We start from the raw sequence: 16,096 nt of genomic DNA on the forward strand, positions 1-16,096 counted from the left end.
GTGATGAATCTGTGTAATTTATTGCCACAGAAGGCTGTGAAGGCCAAGCCAATGGATATTTTTAAGGCGGAGATTGACAGCTTCTTGATTAGTACGGGTGTCAGGGACTATGGGGAGAAGGCACGGTAGCGCAGCGGTAGAGTTGCTGCTTTACAGCGAATGCAGCGCCGGAGACTCAGGTTCGATCCTGACTACGGGTGCTGCACTGTAAGGAGTTTGTACGTTCTCCCCGTGACCTGCGTGGGTTTACTCCGAGATCTTCGGTTTCCTCCCACACTCCAAAGACGTACAGGTATGTAGGTTAATTGGCTGGGTAAATGTAAAAAAAAAAAAAATTTGTCCCTAGTGGGTGTAGGATAGTGTTAATGTACGGGGATCACTGGGCGGCACGGACTTGGAGGGCCGAAAAGGCCTGTTTCCGGCTGTATATATATGATATGATATGATATGATAAGGCAGGAGAATGGGGTTGAGAGGTAAAGATAGATCAGCCACGATTGAATGGCAGAGTAGATTTGATGGGCTGAATGGCCTAATTCTGCAACTATAACTTATGAACTTATAAGCTCCCGTTCCTGAGAGTGCATCTTGAGTACGAAGCATGGAACCAATGTGTTCAAGGTTGAGGTAAAAGAAATTGTAAGAAGGGAAATCAAGGGCCATGGGAGACAAGATGAACATAAAATACTGGAGTAACTCAGTGGGGCAGGCAGCATCTCTGGAGAGAAAGAATGGGTGACGTTTCGGGTCGAGACACTTCTTCAGACTGGTCTCGGGAGACATGGCAAGAAAATGGAGCTGAGGCCAGCTGTCAGTTTAGCCTTAGATTTTATGGAATCACCAGGCTCCAGCAGCCTGCGAGACCACTCCTCCTCCTACTTCTTACCTTCTTATTACCCAGTGACAAGTTGAGTTACAGCAGAACACTACTCACTGAAGGTAGAAGTGTATGAATTATTTAACACTCGCAAAAGACCCAGGATGTAATATTCCACAGATGGGTAGTTTATCACAAAACTAGAGGTTATCTCCTTGCAGTAAAGTGCTCTCCCCTTCCTTTGAATGTCACAGTGCCTGGAACTTAGAAGGATTATTTGAGTGAGCAGACTCTGCCTGGAGCATTCCCTACGGCATGATATATCACACTCCAACAGCCGACCAGAGCAGACATCCCCCTGACATGCCAGTAAATCAGGGGAACATCGTGCATTCAATTCTGACAAAGGTAAATTTAACCATGATTAATTTAATCTGAAACCAGATTTGAATTCACTTGCAAAGGTTCTCTGAGATAATGTCCCCACCATAGTCCTATATTGAAAAAAAATTCTGCCCAACGGTGGCGCAGCGGTAGAGTTGCTGCCTTACAACGCCAGAGACCCAGGTTCGATCCTGATTGCAGGTGCTATCTGTACCGAGTTTGTATGTCCTCCCTGTGACCTGCATGGGTTTTCTCAGGGGTCTCCGGTTTCCTCCCACACTCCAAAGACACACAGGTTTGCAGGTTAATTGGCTTGGATAAGTGTAAATTGTCCCTAGTGTTTGAAGGATAGCGTAGGTGTGCGGGGACTGCTGGTCGGCGCGGACTCGGTGGGTCATAAAGGCCTGTTCTTTAAACAAAACTAAACTGACTCCGAGTACATTTACTCAGGATTCCTGGTGTTCCTGAGAGGCTAAGTTTCTAAGTGTTTCTCCTACAAATATGAGAAAGGAAACGATGTTAGGTTGATATTTTCAAATCTTACACATGCTACAAATTTGTTCAGTATCTTTCCATGGGCAAAGTTGTTGAATACTTGAATGAGAAAGTAGTTTTGATTAAAGATGTTACAGAGAGACAGGGACGCAGCTGAAGTTAAGACCTGGGCATTAATCATGCGCTGGAGATAGTGATGGATGACGATTTGTAAATGACAAGGCAGATGCTGCAAATGTTAAACTTGAGACTGCAATAATCTTCCTCCTGATGAGTCAGATTAATCAGGAAGCATTAAACGAGACAAAGTGAGAGCACAGCTTCTACTGAGAGAGATTAAGCAAGACATTTCTTAAAATGGAAACACCCCAATGGCTTGTCTATTTCTGTCCTGAGGCTTCCGCTGGTATCACTTACTGGATGGAGTTGTCCATTCTGGACACGGTCAGAAACGCAGCCAGGTTGGCAGTGTAGGAGGAACACACGATGAGAGTGAAGAGCCACCAGCTACCCATCACAATCCGCATGGCAAACGAGTTCATGGGTGAGTCTCCACCTGCAACCAGAACATTCATTGAAGCGTTGAGATGGTAAGAACATGTCAAATAGAAGCAAAAGCAGGCTGTGTGGTCCCTCGAGCCTGCCCCTTCACTCAATGAGATCAGAGCTGATCCTGTTATTTACTGTTCAATCTCCCCATTCCTTAACTCCCTCACCTGCCAAAAACCTATCAATCCCGGCCTCCGATATCATCACTGATGGAGCATCCCCAGCCTGGGATCAAAAATTCTAAAGATTTAAAACCTCTGAGTCAAGATATTTCTCCTCATCTCAACTCGTATTGCCGTTCCATTTATTCCATATCTGCCAATCTTACCCACACTGCCTTTATCACTTGAAATTTTCTCCAACTGCCTTTACCACATTGTATTTTCCTCACAACGCACCACCTGATCTGAATGTCACAGCTCACTGTTTACCTGATGCGGGCTGACCTTGGGAGAGGCTTCACACCCTCCTCACCAGTTCATTAATTAAACTGGTACCAGCCTCTGTTGCACTTATGGAAAAATAGCATGCGTCCCTGAAATAGACCTGTTTATTCCCACTCCCCGAGTTAGTCTTTTAATTAATCCTCTATTTATTTATTGACAATGTATTTCTGTAATTCCATGAGTCTTTATTCTATGTGACTAACATTTGTGAAATATCTTCTCAAATGCCTTTTATAATATTCAGATTTACAACATCTTCTGCTTCCCATTATCCACCCAGTTAGCAACATCCTCGTAAAGCTTAATTGTATTTGGCAAACTTGATTTTATTAAACAAAAGTCACCTTGGTTCTTAACAATCCTACTAGGATTTGATAAATGCCCTGTTACCACATCCTTTACATTGAATTCTAGCATTTTGTTGCCAGCCAATTTCAGGCAAGCTGGTCTATTGTTCCCACTGTTGTCAAACTACTGAATGGTCTTCCTATAAATTAGGGTGAGATCTCGATCTTCCAACCTACCTTATTGCAGACTTCAGCTTTTAATCCATTAATTTTAACATTTTTTGCCTCACAGATTTCATTTATCTGAACGTTTCTCTTATCATTAGTTTATCATTATTTCTTCTCTGTTATTTACATTAGTCAGCCAAGTAATATTGGGGAATGATATAGATTTCATGAAGGATTTATACATTTATTTTATCTCTGCTTCCTGATCAGAATTTCTGATTCCTTGCTCACTGCCTTCAACTTTTTAAGCACTTTTTATAGTTATTGAAATAGACCTTTCTTCCCAAGATTGATCTTGTGAAGGAGTTGTGTTGATTAGTAACATTCATTAAATATATAAATGAAATGATCTATGAGATACTACTGTTCAGTAGGAAAGAAATGAAAATTCATACTTTGTAGTCCATTAGTGGTATCAACAAACACAATTGATGTATACCAGTACTGTGCACTTGGCGATCGTTTCACTGAACACCTCCGCTCAGTCCGCCTATATCTACCTGATCTCCTGGTTGTTAAACACTTTAACTCCCCCTCCCATTCCCACACCGACCTTTCTGTCCTGGGCCTCCTCCACTGTCAGAGTGAGGCCCAGTGCAAATTGGAGGAACAGCACCTCATATTTCGCTTGGGCAGCTTACACCCCAGAGCTATGAATATTGACGTCTCTAACTTCAAGTAACCCTTGCTTTCCCTCTCTCGCCATTCCCCCTCCTTCGTAGTTCTCCCACCAGTCTGACTGTCCCCCTGTTTAAATGTTATTTTTGTATGCTTCATTGTCACCTTCTTCTAGCTAACAATGATCTATTCTACATCTTCCTTGAGCTGCATCCCATTTGATGTCTCGTTTTCACACCTTACACTCCCTTATCTCTGTGTCTACCTCTCCCCTGACTCTCAGTCTGAAGAAGGGTCTTGCCCCGAAACGTCACCTATTCCTTTTCTCCAGAGATGCTGTCTGTCCGACCCACTGTTACTCTAACTTTATGTGTCTATCTTCGGTTTAAACCAGCATCTGCAGTTCCTTCCTACACATTATTGTCCACCTGTATTATGAATCAGATTATTGTAACAACAATGTTCACTAGGAGTGTGAAACAGTAGTGAGCCAGCAGTGCACTAATACCAACAGGGTTTGTCAGTGTCACACAACAATGGTGGCGCAGCGGCAGAGTTGCTGCCTTACAGCGCCAGGGACCCGTGTTCAATCCTGACTATGGGTACTGTCTGTACACAGTTTGTACGTTCTCCTGTGATCGGTGTGGGTTTTCTCCGGGTACTCCGGTTTCCTCCCACCTTGTATACACTGGACTTTAGAAGGTTGAGAGGGGATCTTATCGAAACATATAAGATTATTAAGGGGTTGGACACCTTAGAGGCAGGAAACATGTTCCCAAAGTTGGGGGAGTCCAGAACCAGGGGCCACAGTTTAAAAATAAGGGGTAGGCCATTTAGAACGGAGATGAGGAAAAACCTTTTTCAGTCAGAGAGTTGTAAATCTGTGGAATTCTCTGCCTCAGAAGGCAGTGGAGGCCAATTCTCTGAATGCATTCGAGAGAGAGCTAGATAGAGCTCTTAAGAATAGCGGAGTCAGGGGGTGTGGGGAGAAGGCAGGAACGGGGTACTGATTGAGAATGATCAGCCATGATCACATTGAATGGTGGTGCTGGCTCAAAGGGCTGAATGGCCTACTCCTGCACCTATTGCTTATTGTCTATTGTCTACTCCAATGTTTGTAGGCTAATCGGCTTCGGTAAAATTGTAAATTGTCCTTGGTAGGCAGGAGAGTGTTACTGTGCATGGATCGGTGGTCAGTGTGGATTCAGTGGGCCGAAGGGCCTGTTTCCTCACTTTATCTCGAAACTAAAACAAAACTAAATGAAACAAAAGGGTTACCATTATAGTGTGTGAGCAGTGTGCGTGCACTAACAGTGGACACCAAATCATGCTCCAGCAGTGCGTGCCAGTATAGTGTACCAGCAGCATATACAAAGATCATGCACAAGCAGTGTACAGAGTACAGAATGTCAGCCCCGTTACACACCGGTAGTTTTTCTATTAAACTGTATTTAATTCAAAGGCAATTCCATTTTGTGGATACTGCAGAACTATCATGAAACTGATACAATGGAAATTAGATGCAGATTTAAGTTTTCTGAATAATTTAAAGAAATAATTCTTTCCTTCTGTGGCTCCAGCCACAATACACAAATTAAATACATTAGTAACATTATCACTAATTTACATCCACCAATTAGGATAATTGCAAAATCGACTTATCTTTACAATTCAAAGTCTGGCAGATCCGCTTTTTGCAAAAAAAATGACTTCTATTATGTTAATAAGATGCATTAATGTAAATTAGAGTTGGCTTCTCCCTGTCACTGTCTTGGGATCGTGAATTTGAACAGGTCTCAACCTGCTCTGATCAATGAAACTTTCAACGTTGAGTAATTGAATAACCTAGAATTCATTGGGGCACAGATTAACTCCCTGGGTACAATTAAATTTAGCCTGCAAAGTAAAATAATACTTCTACAAATGCATTTATAACACGAGTTTCATGGAAAAGGCTTTTTTTAGCCATGGAAATAGTTTTTATTGACTTGCATTAGATGTACCATCACTGTTGTCTGGGTGATGCCTGATAGAAAAATCTGTCTCCACACCACATTGTGGCAAAGGTCACAATTTCAATTCTCTTTGAAAAATACTGATAGATCAGTTTTCACCATCTTCTCAAGGAGAGTGTTTCAGATCTCAGCAACTTTCTAAAGGGGAAGAAGTTTTCTTGACCTCCTTTCGTTCTTTTGTCAATGATTTTCAATATCTGGCCTCTGGTTGTTAAACCATTTGCCAGAGGTGATCTGGTTTTCTTTATTTGAGATCAAAATCCCATCGAAACGTTAATCAAAAAAATCGACCTATCTAGCCTGTTGTACCACAACAGGTGAAATGGGCACCAGGTAATTAGCAACCCCGCTGTTTCGTTTCTTTCTTTGTGAATATCAATAAAGTGTAAAGGTCAATGTTAAAGGTGATGATCTTCAGTTTATCTTCAATTTTCAAGGTGAAGGGGAAAAGATTTAATACGAATCTGAGGGGTAACTTTTTCACACAAAGGGTGGTGGGTGTATGGAAAAAGCTGCCAGAGGAGGTCGTTGAGGCTAGGACTATCCCAACATGTGAGAAACAGTTAGACAGGTACATGGATAGGACAAGTTTGGAGGGATATGGACCAAGCACAGGCAGGTGGGACTAGAGTAGCTTGGACATGTTGGCCGGTGTTGGGAGGTTGGGCCGAAGGACCTGTTTCCACACTGTATCACTCTATGACTCTACTGTTGAACGGTACTTCTTAATGTTGCTGCAAACAGCACTGTGACACCTTTGTGCCTTAGTACTTGGCAACTTGATTTCTCCCTATCTGCTGGGGGAGCTCAGTGTTCAAGGGCGGGATTACGATTCTCGGGACACTGCATACATATCTGAAAATAAAACTGTTTCTCATTGTTCCAAAAGTCTTCAATAAAAGATCTGCTTTGAGCGAGCGAGGATCTGAAAGTAGCAGTCAGCTTCTAAATTCATACCTTGCATTCTCCATAAATTAATCAGGAGCTGAGAGAGCAGACTGCCGAATGTTTGATGCCTTGGGACACCACTGTATTACTTGGTAACCAGCCTGATGTGAACTTAGTGGACTGCAATGGCTCTGCGCCAACATTGGTGCTTGCCATTTACTGCTGATGTTACTGGGAATTGGGGAATACTTGATGGAGTGTAGCCAGGAACACAACTCTTGGCTCTAGAACTAATGCAAACTTCTTTCTTCAAATTACACTTCTGATTGTCTATTATTCCTGTGGTCTGAGGGTCTTTGTTTAATTTACAGGCTTATCCATTAATCTTCAATGTGTTCTACATATTGGCCGTGGGCTACCTGTACTATGCATGTTAAATTAATAAAGCCATGCTGCTTAATAATCAATCAAACAGTTCCTATAAAACATTTTTTTTTCTCTCCTTGTTCCCATGGATTAGAACATAAGGAAAGGGAACGGGGTGAAGACATTTGGCTCCTCACACCCGTTTGGCCATTTAATTAGATCAGGATTGCACCTCAACCTGTTACTGTCTGATTCTAACACCGTGAATGTTCTTGCTTTCATTGCTGCATCTGCCTAAAACAGCATCTACAGCCCTCAAAGGTATGGGAATTCCACCCACTCACAACCATCTTCCCATTTGACATCCTTCCCTCAGGCTGTCTCGCTCTGCCACATGTTCTGCTATTCTTACTTCTCCCTCACTCACACAAACTGGTTCCTGGTGTTTTCGCTCATGGGCCATTTCACGCCCATTCAATTCACGCACTATTTCCCAGTCAAAACTGTGAGCAGATGTTCGAGAGTTACCTTGCTGGACAAATGCTCCGTAGACCAGCCAGATGGCGGTGTGCAGAGTGCTGGCGTTGGAGGCCGGACTCTGAGAGTGCGTTGGAGTCTGCGCTCGGACCAACTGCACCCGATTGAGCACAAAGATCAGGACCCCCACCAGTGGGATGGCAGCGGCAATGCAGGCCCACACTGCAAGGTCAAAGGGGGCAAAGACTGAGAAGATGTTGATCTTTTCTTCCGGCTTCTTCACGAGGATGCCAATTGAATAATCCATGTAGCGCTTGCTGAAGTCCACAACACTCTCTCTCTCCGGAGTGATGGTTATTGCTGACACTGCTATGTCTGCTTTCTGTGGACAAGAAGATAGGCAAAGGTTATCATCCTGATATCTGGACTTTAGCAGCAAAAGCCCAGGTCTCACTATTCAGCCTGACTACGTACACTCACTCAGCCATTATAGCTTGGTTCCTTGATTTCATTTGCCCTTCCTTCTTTTATATCACTCAATCTTCTCCCATCTAACACATTAATTTCTATTTACAATCTCCAGTGACTAACTGCCTATGCCCGTCAGGGTTATTTGCCGACCATCCACATTATCACAATTCTTCACATTTCCAGGAATGAGCTTGTTTGTTCAAGTTCATTGATATTCTGTTCTCATTGAAGGAAAGGACCTTTCCACAATTATCTTGTCAATCAGCTCAGCCTGCAATGTCTTCATAAGTTCATAAGTGATAGGAGCAGAATTAGGCCATTTGGCCCATCAAGTCTACTCCGCCATTCAATCATCGCTGACGTCTTTATCTTTCTGTTATGCAGCTCGTCCAAAGTTTGCAGTTCAAACCCCACTCTCGGATTAGAGCACATAATCTGTGGTAAAAATATTGAGCCAAATTCCCAATGGTTGAAATTTCACCTCATATTCCTGACTGAATGAGCAGCCAGCAGACTTCATTATGTCCCTTTACAGTGGATAGATATATATATCATTTCAAATCTGATGTACAGTTTGATTTCAAGTGATAGACAATAGACAATAGGTGCAGGAGGAGGCCATTCGGCCCTTCGAGCCAGCACCGCCATTCAATGTGATCATGGCTGATCATTCTCAATCAGTACCCCGTTCCTGCCTTCTCCCCATACCCCCTGACTCCGCTATCCTTAAGAGCTCTATCCAGCTCTATCCAGCTCTTGCAACACAATAATCTCATTAAGTTGATTTCTCCAATTTTACGTAACCTCTAACAAAACATCCCTCCCCCACAAAACAACCCTTTCTCCCCCCACACCCACTTTCTCCTCACCTCCCCTGTGCCCCGCATGGACTTGCATCTAACTCTCCCCTCCCCTTCCCTCTCCAGCCTTCCACAATTCTTCAATCCATTTGTCTCACACTTTCTGTCATTTCATCTCTGGCCTTTGTGTCCAACCATCTATCTATCACCCTCCCCCCCCCCCCCCCCTCACCCCACCTCCCACCCCCGCACCCCATGCCTGTGTTCACCCCTTATCTGTCACTCTCTGTCTTTCCCCTCCTCTCTTCTAGCTTTCTCCCACCCTCTCTCCCCCCCCCCCCCCACAATCCCACAATCAGTCTGAAGAACGGTTCCGACCTGAAGCATCACCTATCAATGTTCTCCTGGGATGCTGCCTGGCCCATTGAGTCACTCCAGCACTTTATGTCATAGAAACATAGAAAACAAATATTTTTTGTGTCCTTTTTGTAAACCAGCATCTGCAGTTTCTTGCATCTGCAGTAATCTAATTGATAGTTTTGTGACTGAGATACATGAAGGAATAAAATTCTTCTGAAGAGTGCTCTGACAATGCTCCTGGATTATGTCCTTGCCCTGAACTCCATTAATACACCGGTACATTCATGGACGCACCTATGCTGCATCTGTGATGCTGGTCTCTAAGCCAAGAGTTATTTATGCCAAGGACGAACCTGCCAACAACAATCTGGTAATCAAGGAATAAGTGGAATAAATGCTAATGATGGTGCCACTGGGAGAGGCAAATAACATCAAACTGCCTGGCATATAAGAAAGCATGTAATTAAATAAACAAATGCTAAGACGAGATCTAAAACCAGTCATTTTGATAAAGTAATTGGAACGCATTCAAGCTTTATCGTTGTGAATTAAATATCACCTGAAACTATTAATGAAATAATGGTTTTGCAGTCACTTGTAATGGAACCATAAATCCACTTTGAAATTATACTTCTGCCACTTTTACTTTGGAAGCAGCAGGAAGTTGCCTGATGTGTGGGTCTGAATTTCTCCCCCTTGTTTTCAGCTCCCTCCCTGGCCTCACTGCTTCTCTCTCTCTTCAATCCTGCAAGTCCTTGTCTTCTGGTTCATTCGGGTTTATTGGCAAGTAAGAATTTCATCATTCTATCTGGAACATATGACAATAAAACACTCTTGGCTTGACTCCTATTCAATGACCAGGCCCTGCATTATCCTTGATAATAATTGCTACTTCATTGGCAGTCAATGTCATCCATTGCCAAGGTGCCAACTTGAGTAATGCTGAGGCTCTATATGGCGCTGGTCAGGCCGCACTTGGAGTTCTGTGAGCGATTCTGGGCCCCATATCTGGGGAAGGATGTGCTGGCTCTGGAGAGGGTTCAGAGGGTTTTTTTAAAAGAATGATTCCAGGAATAAGTGGGTTAGCATATGATGAGCGTGTGACAACATTGGGCCTGTACTTGCTGGAGTTTAGAAGGTTTAGGGGGGTCCTCATTGAAACCTACAGAATATTGAAAGGTATAGATAGAGTGGATGTAGAAAGGATGTTTCCACTGATGGAAGAGGTTAGGACCAGAGGTCTTTGCCTCAGGATTAAAGGGTGTTATGTTAGAAAGGAGATCAGGAGGAACTTTTTTAGTCAGAGGGTTGTTAATCTGTGGAACTCATTGCCATGAGTAGAGGCCGCCAGTGGATATTTTTAAGGCAAAGATAGACAAATTCTTTATTAGAAGGGTATCAAGAGTTATGGGGAGAAGGCAGGAAAATTGAATTAGGGGGCAGAGATCAGCCATGATTGAATGGCAGAGTAGACTCGATAGGCTGAATGGCCTAATTCTACTGAACATGTGAGCTTCTAATTCTCTCCTTCAACATCACCTTTCTCTTCTTCTCGGCTAATATCATCAAAGACCCACAGAATCCTGACCATCTAATTTCATCCCTACTACTGGGAAGGTCCAGGAGCTACAAAGAAAACTTGAAACTTGTTGGAAGGGTAGTGTCTCCCCTGTGGAAAGGGTCAAAGAATAGCTTCTTCCCGGCAACCATCAGGCTTTGAACATTCCACAACACTAACATTAGCAACTGTGAACTTCAATGCAAGTTCATGTTCATTAAATCTCGGAGTAGAAATGGGCACATTCGACCCATCAAGTCTGCTCTGCCATTCAATCATGGCTGATCTATCTCTCCCTTTCAACCCCATTCTCCTGCCTTCGCCCCATAACCCCTGACACCTTCACGAATGAAGAATCTGTCAATCGCTGCCTTAAAAATATCCATTGGCTTGGCCTCCACAGCCGTCTGTGGCAATGAATTCCACAGATTCACCAGCCTCTGACTAAAGGCATTCCTCCTCATCAGATAATGCAATGTGTCTTTGGCTGCAGTACTACTCCAAAGACGTACAGGTATGTAGGTTAATTGGCGGGGTAAATGTAAAAATTGTCCCTAGTGGGTGTAGGATAGTGTTAATGTACGGGGATCGCTGGGCGGCACGGACTTGGAGGGCCGAATAGGCCTGTTTCCGGCTGTATATATATGATATGATACTTTGATGTTTTTTGCACCAGTATTAAGGTTATTTACTAAGTACATTTTTAGATTATTTCCCAATGTATTACATTTACAGCCTTGTTAGGCTGTGGCAAATAAGAATTTCATTGTTGCTACATATGATAATCAAACACCCTTGACTGGACTCCTGAAACACTATCTGCACTACTACAACTTTAACCCAGATTACTGTATAATTTGTTGATCTTGCTATTACCATACGTGGTTCAAAGTTGTATCTGACAATGCTCCTGCTAAATGCTTTAGGGCCTTTTATCACATTAAAGTTGCTCTGAAATGCATGCTTGCCCCCCTAATAATTAGTGTTACCTACATGATTTTGCTCAGCGACTCTGTCATGAGAAAGAATTGTCTTGGTTACATCCCACGCCTGTTACTGATAACCATATCCATACTCCACAAGCACATTTTTAGTTGCCTGAAACATTCTCCAATATTTCACAATGGTATTGTGAAAATCTCATTGGGTTGGCTCATTAACCGTATGACATTTAAAACTCCAGAGAGCTGGTAATTGGAGGGTGGCCACAGATTTAAACAGCTTGGTTTCAAGTAATTTGATGAAGAAAATCATGTTTAAAGGACTGTAGCCTTCAATTTAAACCATCAAACATTAAGGGTATGAATGCTTAACATGTTAATATGAAATTCTCCCCCCTGTTCCATTAAGAGAAATTAAACAATGAATTAAAAGTGTAGTAATATGTGTAAATTGAAGAAAATGTTCAAAAACATTATATTTGAAAGATACAAAATATGTGATCAGCACTGAGAAATAACTGACATGACAGAAATGATGGTTGTGTTTCTTTCTATGTTTTGTTTATGTGCTTCTGACTTATGATGTTGTGGGTTTTTTTAAAATTATATTTTGTTAAGTATTAAGCGAAGGCACAATAAGCTGTGGCTTCTGCCTACACCTTTTTTTTCGGTCAGAAAATATCATGTGTGATTATATTGTTTCATTTTTGATACAATGATTTCATACTATTTAACTTTCACAACTGTATGGTCAATGTGTTGTATTGTACTGGCCGGTTAAAAAAAATAAAAATAAAAAATAAAAATAAAGAAAGAGAAATTATTCAATTAATCGACACGTGTATTTCTCAGCGATCGTTGACAGTTGATACACTGATTCCAATTTCTCATCTCCAAAGTTTGGCCACAACGGGGCATTCTGGCAGGACATTTTCTCTGTTGACAGGGAGGCTTCTGGCCAAAAGGCCTATGGCATCTCAGCTGTTTGAGGTAAGAGTCCCAGCCGCTCCATTAAAATGGGAGTCAGACCATTAGAGTCATAGTCATAGAGTCCTACAGCACAGAAAGAGGCCCTTCGGCCCATCGTTCCACGCCGCCCGTTACCAAACACAGTCTAATTTTAATCCCATTTTCCCGCATTTGGACCGTAGCCCTGAATGTTGTAGCATTTCAAGTGCCCATCCAAATGCCTCTTAAACGTTGTGAGTGTTCCCGCCTCCACCACCACCCCAGGCAGTGAGTTCCAGACTCCAACCACCCTCTGGGTGAAAAAGTTATTTCTCACATCCCCCCGAAACCTCCCTCCCCTTACCCTGTATCTATGTCCCCTCGTTGTTGAACCTTCCACCAGTGGAAGAAGTTCCCCGCCATCTACCTTATCTATGCCCCTCATGATCTTGTACACCTCGATCATGTCCCCTCTCAGCCTTCTCTGCTCCAGGGAAAACAACCCCAGTATGCTCAGTCTCTCCTCATAGCCGAGGCCCTTCATCCCTGGCAGCATCCTGGTGAATCTCCTCTGCACCCTCTCCATTCTTGGACCATATCAGTTGATGGTTTCCAGAGAGGGATCAGCAAGTGGACTGCCATCCTTCTGTGTCTGGAATCATCAACAATGCAATGTCTCTGGCAGAGGAACAAGAAAAGCTGCAAACACTTTTTCTAAAGAGTAAGTGAAAATAAATGAAAATTTGAGAAAAATGCAAAAAGCCAGTATCTTCTTTAGATGGATGTTGCCAGAGATGCTGCCTGACCTGCTAAGTTACTCCAGCACTTTGTGTCTATCTTTGGTACAAAAAAAACAGCATCTGCAGCTCCTTTATACACTCTTCTTTAAATGAAAACTGTTGCCTGCTGACTTTGACATTGACCTTTAAGCTGATGAATTATAGCTACGATGCATCTAACCCTTCTGTCCTTGCTAACTTTTAAGAAGCAATAAACGCTGAGAAAGTTTCAGCAGAACTAGTCCCACCACACAATGACACGAAGCATCCTGTAATACTCTTCCATGATTCCATGTGGGTAACCGTAACATGTTCTCCTTCCCATCACTAAATGACTCCATCTCATGGAGGCAGAGATTAATGTTCTACCATAAATGATTTATCTTTTCTACTAAATAGACACCACTCCATTTTGAGAAGATCTTTGTTGAAGGGGAGTTCTCCAGTTAATTTATTGTCAAGAAAATGTCCAACTCTCCTGCCCTTGTTCTGTGCCTGACTTTGGTCCTCTGTTTCGTGTCTCAGCCAACTGCAGACAGGGATGAATGATAGAGTTGCCTTCTGCTGTTCTGAAATCACTGTGATTCCAGGACTGGTGTCACATGGACAAACGTGTGGCCATCAGCTAACGCATGGGAAGATCACGGATAAATCTTCATTATTTTTTCTGATGGTAACGGGCAGCAATCTCCACAGCTCTGCTAATAACACGTGACAGAAGATCTGAAATAATGTTTTTATCTATCCTGAGGCTCAGCACTTCCGTATTATTGAATAGGCCGGCACCATGGCGCAGCGGTAGAGTTGCTGCCTTACAGCGTCAAGGACCCGGGTTCAATCCTGACTACGGGTGATGTCTGTACGTTCTCCCCGCAACCTGCATGGGCTTTCTCCGGGATCTTCTGTTTCCTCCCACACTCCAACGATGTGCAGGATTGTAGGTTAATTGGCTTGGTATCAATGTGAAATTGTTCCTAGTGTGTAGGAGAGTGTTAATGTGCAGGGATCGCTGGTCGGCGTGGACTTGGTGAGCCGAGGAGCCTGTTTCCACGCTGTATCTCTAAACTAAGCTAAACTAAAATTGTGCAGGACTCCCTCAGTAATGCCTGTCGAACAGGATTACATTTTTTCTGTGCACTGCTCCTCTGACAGCTCTAGGCCTTTTCAGCATGACCTTCCCAAGCACCCTATTTCCCTGGTATTGCTTGTGAGCACTGCATCAGACCATCTGTGTTGCCTCTGCGCTGTTATTATCTTCACCTCAAGCACATAGCTAAGTTAGTAGCATGGAACGCACACTGTGTCTAAGATGGTAACCGCTCGATAGACAGTAATAATGGCACAGGGAGCTGCCCTCTCATTTATTTAGACTCATGCACACACACACACCTTTCTTTTGGGTTGGATTATTATGGTTTACACACTATTACTAATTCCCCAAAGTCAAGCTGCCCAGGTGTGCAAACCTTTGAGCCCTAAACCTATTGTTACCTTTCTTTAGCCTTTGCTAGGATCTTTCTTTAATTTTGTGTGGTGATGCTGTTTTGTGCTGAAGAAACGTCCCGACCTGAAACGTCAACCATCTATGTTCGCCAGAGATGCTGCCTGATCAGTTAAGTTACTCCAGCACTGGGCGTTCTATGCTACTAACTTGTACAAGCCCATTTTTGGCCTGAAGAAGAGTCTCGACCTGAAACGTCACCCATTCCCTCTCTCCTAGATGCTGCCTAACCTGCTGAGTTACTCCAGCATTTTGTGATACCTTCTATAGTAAAATTCAATCAGTAAATTCAAGATGAGTTTATAAAGGAGTGCTCACCTTGTTAATGAGTTCACCAATCATTCCATTCCAGGATCCATTAGGAAGTTGGCTGCCATATTTATGGTCCGTAGCTTGATAGATCTCATACTTAAATCCAAGATTCTTTGCAAGGGCATCCAGGACGTCAATGGAAAACCCTTTGTAGCGCTTTGGTTGTCCCAAGATGTTTTCAGCAACCATGACAAAGGGTTCCTCCTGTGGGTACACACACAACACGCGCACGCACGCACGCACACACACGCACACACACGCACACGCACACACACACACACGCACACACACATACAGACACGGACACAGACGCACACGCACACAGACACACGCACGCAAGGTTGAGGAGCATACAGGCAACATTAAGCATTAACACCTTCAAACTAGGAAAGAGCTACACCTGGGGCCACAACCGTCCAACCGATGTTTCACAAGAAGTCTAATCTTCCTCACTCTATAAGTCAGGTCATTCATGGCCAACATCAATATGTCTTGTTTAAGCCTTGATTATTTTATTGGATTGGTGTATTGCTTTTGGAAAAAAAAATATTTGTGCCAATGAGTTAACAGTTCCTGGAACCCACTGATGTGTATGAATATCAACCTAATTATAAAATAAAAACAGAACCTACTGCATTGACTCAGCAGGTGAGGTGGCATCGTCACACAGAGAATGGTGGGTGGCTGGAACATGCTGTCAGAGGTAGTGATGAAGGCAGATATGATAGTGGCCTGGAAGAGGCTTTTGGATAGGCACATTGAAATACTGGGAATGGCGGGGTAGACAATAGACAATAGGTGCAGGTGGAGGCCATTCGGCCCTTCGAGCCAGCACCGCCATTCAATGTGATCATGG

General features: G+C 43.2%; 1 protein-coding gene across 1 annotated transcript in view; it reads right to left on the reverse strand.

The window, feature by feature from the left end:
• LOC144591005 (glutamate receptor ionotropic, delta-1-like) overlaps positions 1-16,096 on the reverse strand; it is a 47,947-nt gene that overhangs the window by 14,673 nt on the left and 17,178 nt on the right. The window contains exons 3-5 of the mRNA XM_078395353.1: positions 15,247-15,444; positions 7,622-7,952; positions 2,114-2,252 (exon numbers count right to left, since the gene is read on the reverse strand). Coding sequence (XP_078251479.1) covers positions 2,114-2,252; positions 7,622-7,952; positions 15,247-15,444 — 668 coding nt within the window. The remainder of the gene's footprint in view (positions 1-2,113; positions 2,253-7,621; positions 7,953-15,246; positions 15,445-16,096) is intronic.

This window comes from Rhinoraja longicauda, unplaced genomic scaffold (genome assembly GCF_053455715.1).
Source record: "Rhinoraja longicauda isolate Sanriku21f unplaced genomic scaffold, sRhiLon1.1 Scf000465, whole genome shotgun sequence".
NCBI classification, from domain to species: Eukaryota; Metazoa; Chordata; class Chondrichthyes; order Rajiformes; family Arhynchobatidae; genus Rhinoraja; species Rhinoraja longicauda.